The sequence below is a fragment of the Penaeus vannamei genome, chromosome 31 (genome assembly GCF_042767895.1).
Source record: "Penaeus vannamei isolate JL-2024 chromosome 31, ASM4276789v1, whole genome shotgun sequence".
NCBI classification, from domain to species: Eukaryota; Metazoa; Arthropoda; class Malacostraca; order Decapoda; family Penaeidae; genus Penaeus; species Penaeus vannamei.
The window spans coordinates 19,007,014-19,008,299 of NC_091579.1; the positions used below are offsets into that span (position 1 = coordinate 19,007,014).

The following is a 1,286-nucleotide window of genomic DNA, read 5'->3' on the forward strand; positions in this document are numbered from 1 at the left end:
CTGAGGTCAACATCGATCCCCAAGAACTCATTACGACTCTCCAAATCCTCCTCTGCGACGGGCCAGTGGACCTCCTGGAACTTGCCACAAGTCTGTTCAACGGTGGAGCCGACCCGGAGACCCTCTTGGAAATTGCCAATGGTCTGCTCGCCACGGGAATGCAGCCCGTGGATATTGCCCTATATCTGCTCTGTGGTGGATCCGAGCCAGCGGGTCCTCTGGACATTTTTACAAATGCTTTGCAAATGTTGGGTCTGATGCGCAACGGAACCAGGCTTCCCCCCAAGAAAGCCCCCGCCAGGACCTGAACTCCAGGGACTTCCACTGCAGACTAACAGGAGTTTCGGGAAAACTACAGAACAGCTAAAGACTACGGAGAGTGAGCTTCACTGCTTTGTGTAGTCTCCTGTAGTTGGAAAATATATATTTCTGGATTTGCATCATCTTGTTCTGTTTTATTTTTTCTTTTCTTCTCTATCGATAACTTTTTTACTGTGTCTCGAGTTTGAAACTGTTGGCTGATATATCAGCATCTTCAGCTATAAGATTGGCTAAATTTTTAGTGCAAATTCCACTGCTCTTAATACGAAAGACCGTGCCATTTTCGTGAACGAGATAGATTATATCAATGGTTCTCTACCTTTTTAAGGCCGCACCCCTAAGAAAATTTGACTGTGTCTTCGCACACCCCTTTAGATTTATTGCTTATTTAACGATAAAGGTGGTGAGTTTATACTAAATTTGATCAACAAAAGAAAATGTTCCTTTTTATTTTCTAATATGTTTACAAAAATCAAACATATGGATAAGAAAACATGTTCCAGACTATTGAAATATATACATGTAAAATTAAAGAATTAACTGTTAAACGATATATAAATGAATGTTCAATTCAATGGCTCTTTTCGTGTTTTTTCTTGATTATGATTAATAAATAGATTAATTGCTGGTGTTCAAGATGGGCACTTCTCGCACCCCTTGGAACGCTATCTCACACCCCCGGGCGGGGCGAGCACCCCTGGGGTTGAGATAGAAACACTGCATTATAGGAATACTGAGGATTTCGAAATACTCAGTAGCCTTGATATCGCTTATTATTTATTAATGAATATCCCTTGAAAAAAATAAAAAATACCCAGAATATAATCGGTACTAGTATAGGCGAATCCCTTTTACAATTCAGTTCAACCAAGATAAATGTTAGTTTTCTTTTGAATGCTAAAAGCGATAAGTAGGCGGTGTTGCCGAGCTTTGTAAATCCTATGATAAGAACTGCAATATTGCTA

At 40.2% G+C, this 1,286-nt stretch overlaps 1 protein-coding gene across 1 annotated transcript in view; it reads left to right on the forward strand.

Moving 5' to 3' along the window:
- Window positions 1-443, forward strand: part of LOC113805287 (uncharacterized) — a 1,769-nt gene extending 1,326 nt beyond the window's left edge. The window contains exon 3 of the mRNA XM_070144280.1: window positions 1-443. This exon is cut by the window's left edge and continues 23 nt beyond it. Coding sequence (XP_070000381.1) covers window positions 1-308 — 308 coding nt within the window. The 3' untranslated portion in view covers window positions 309-443.
- Window positions 444-1,286: the final 843 nt, after the last annotated feature.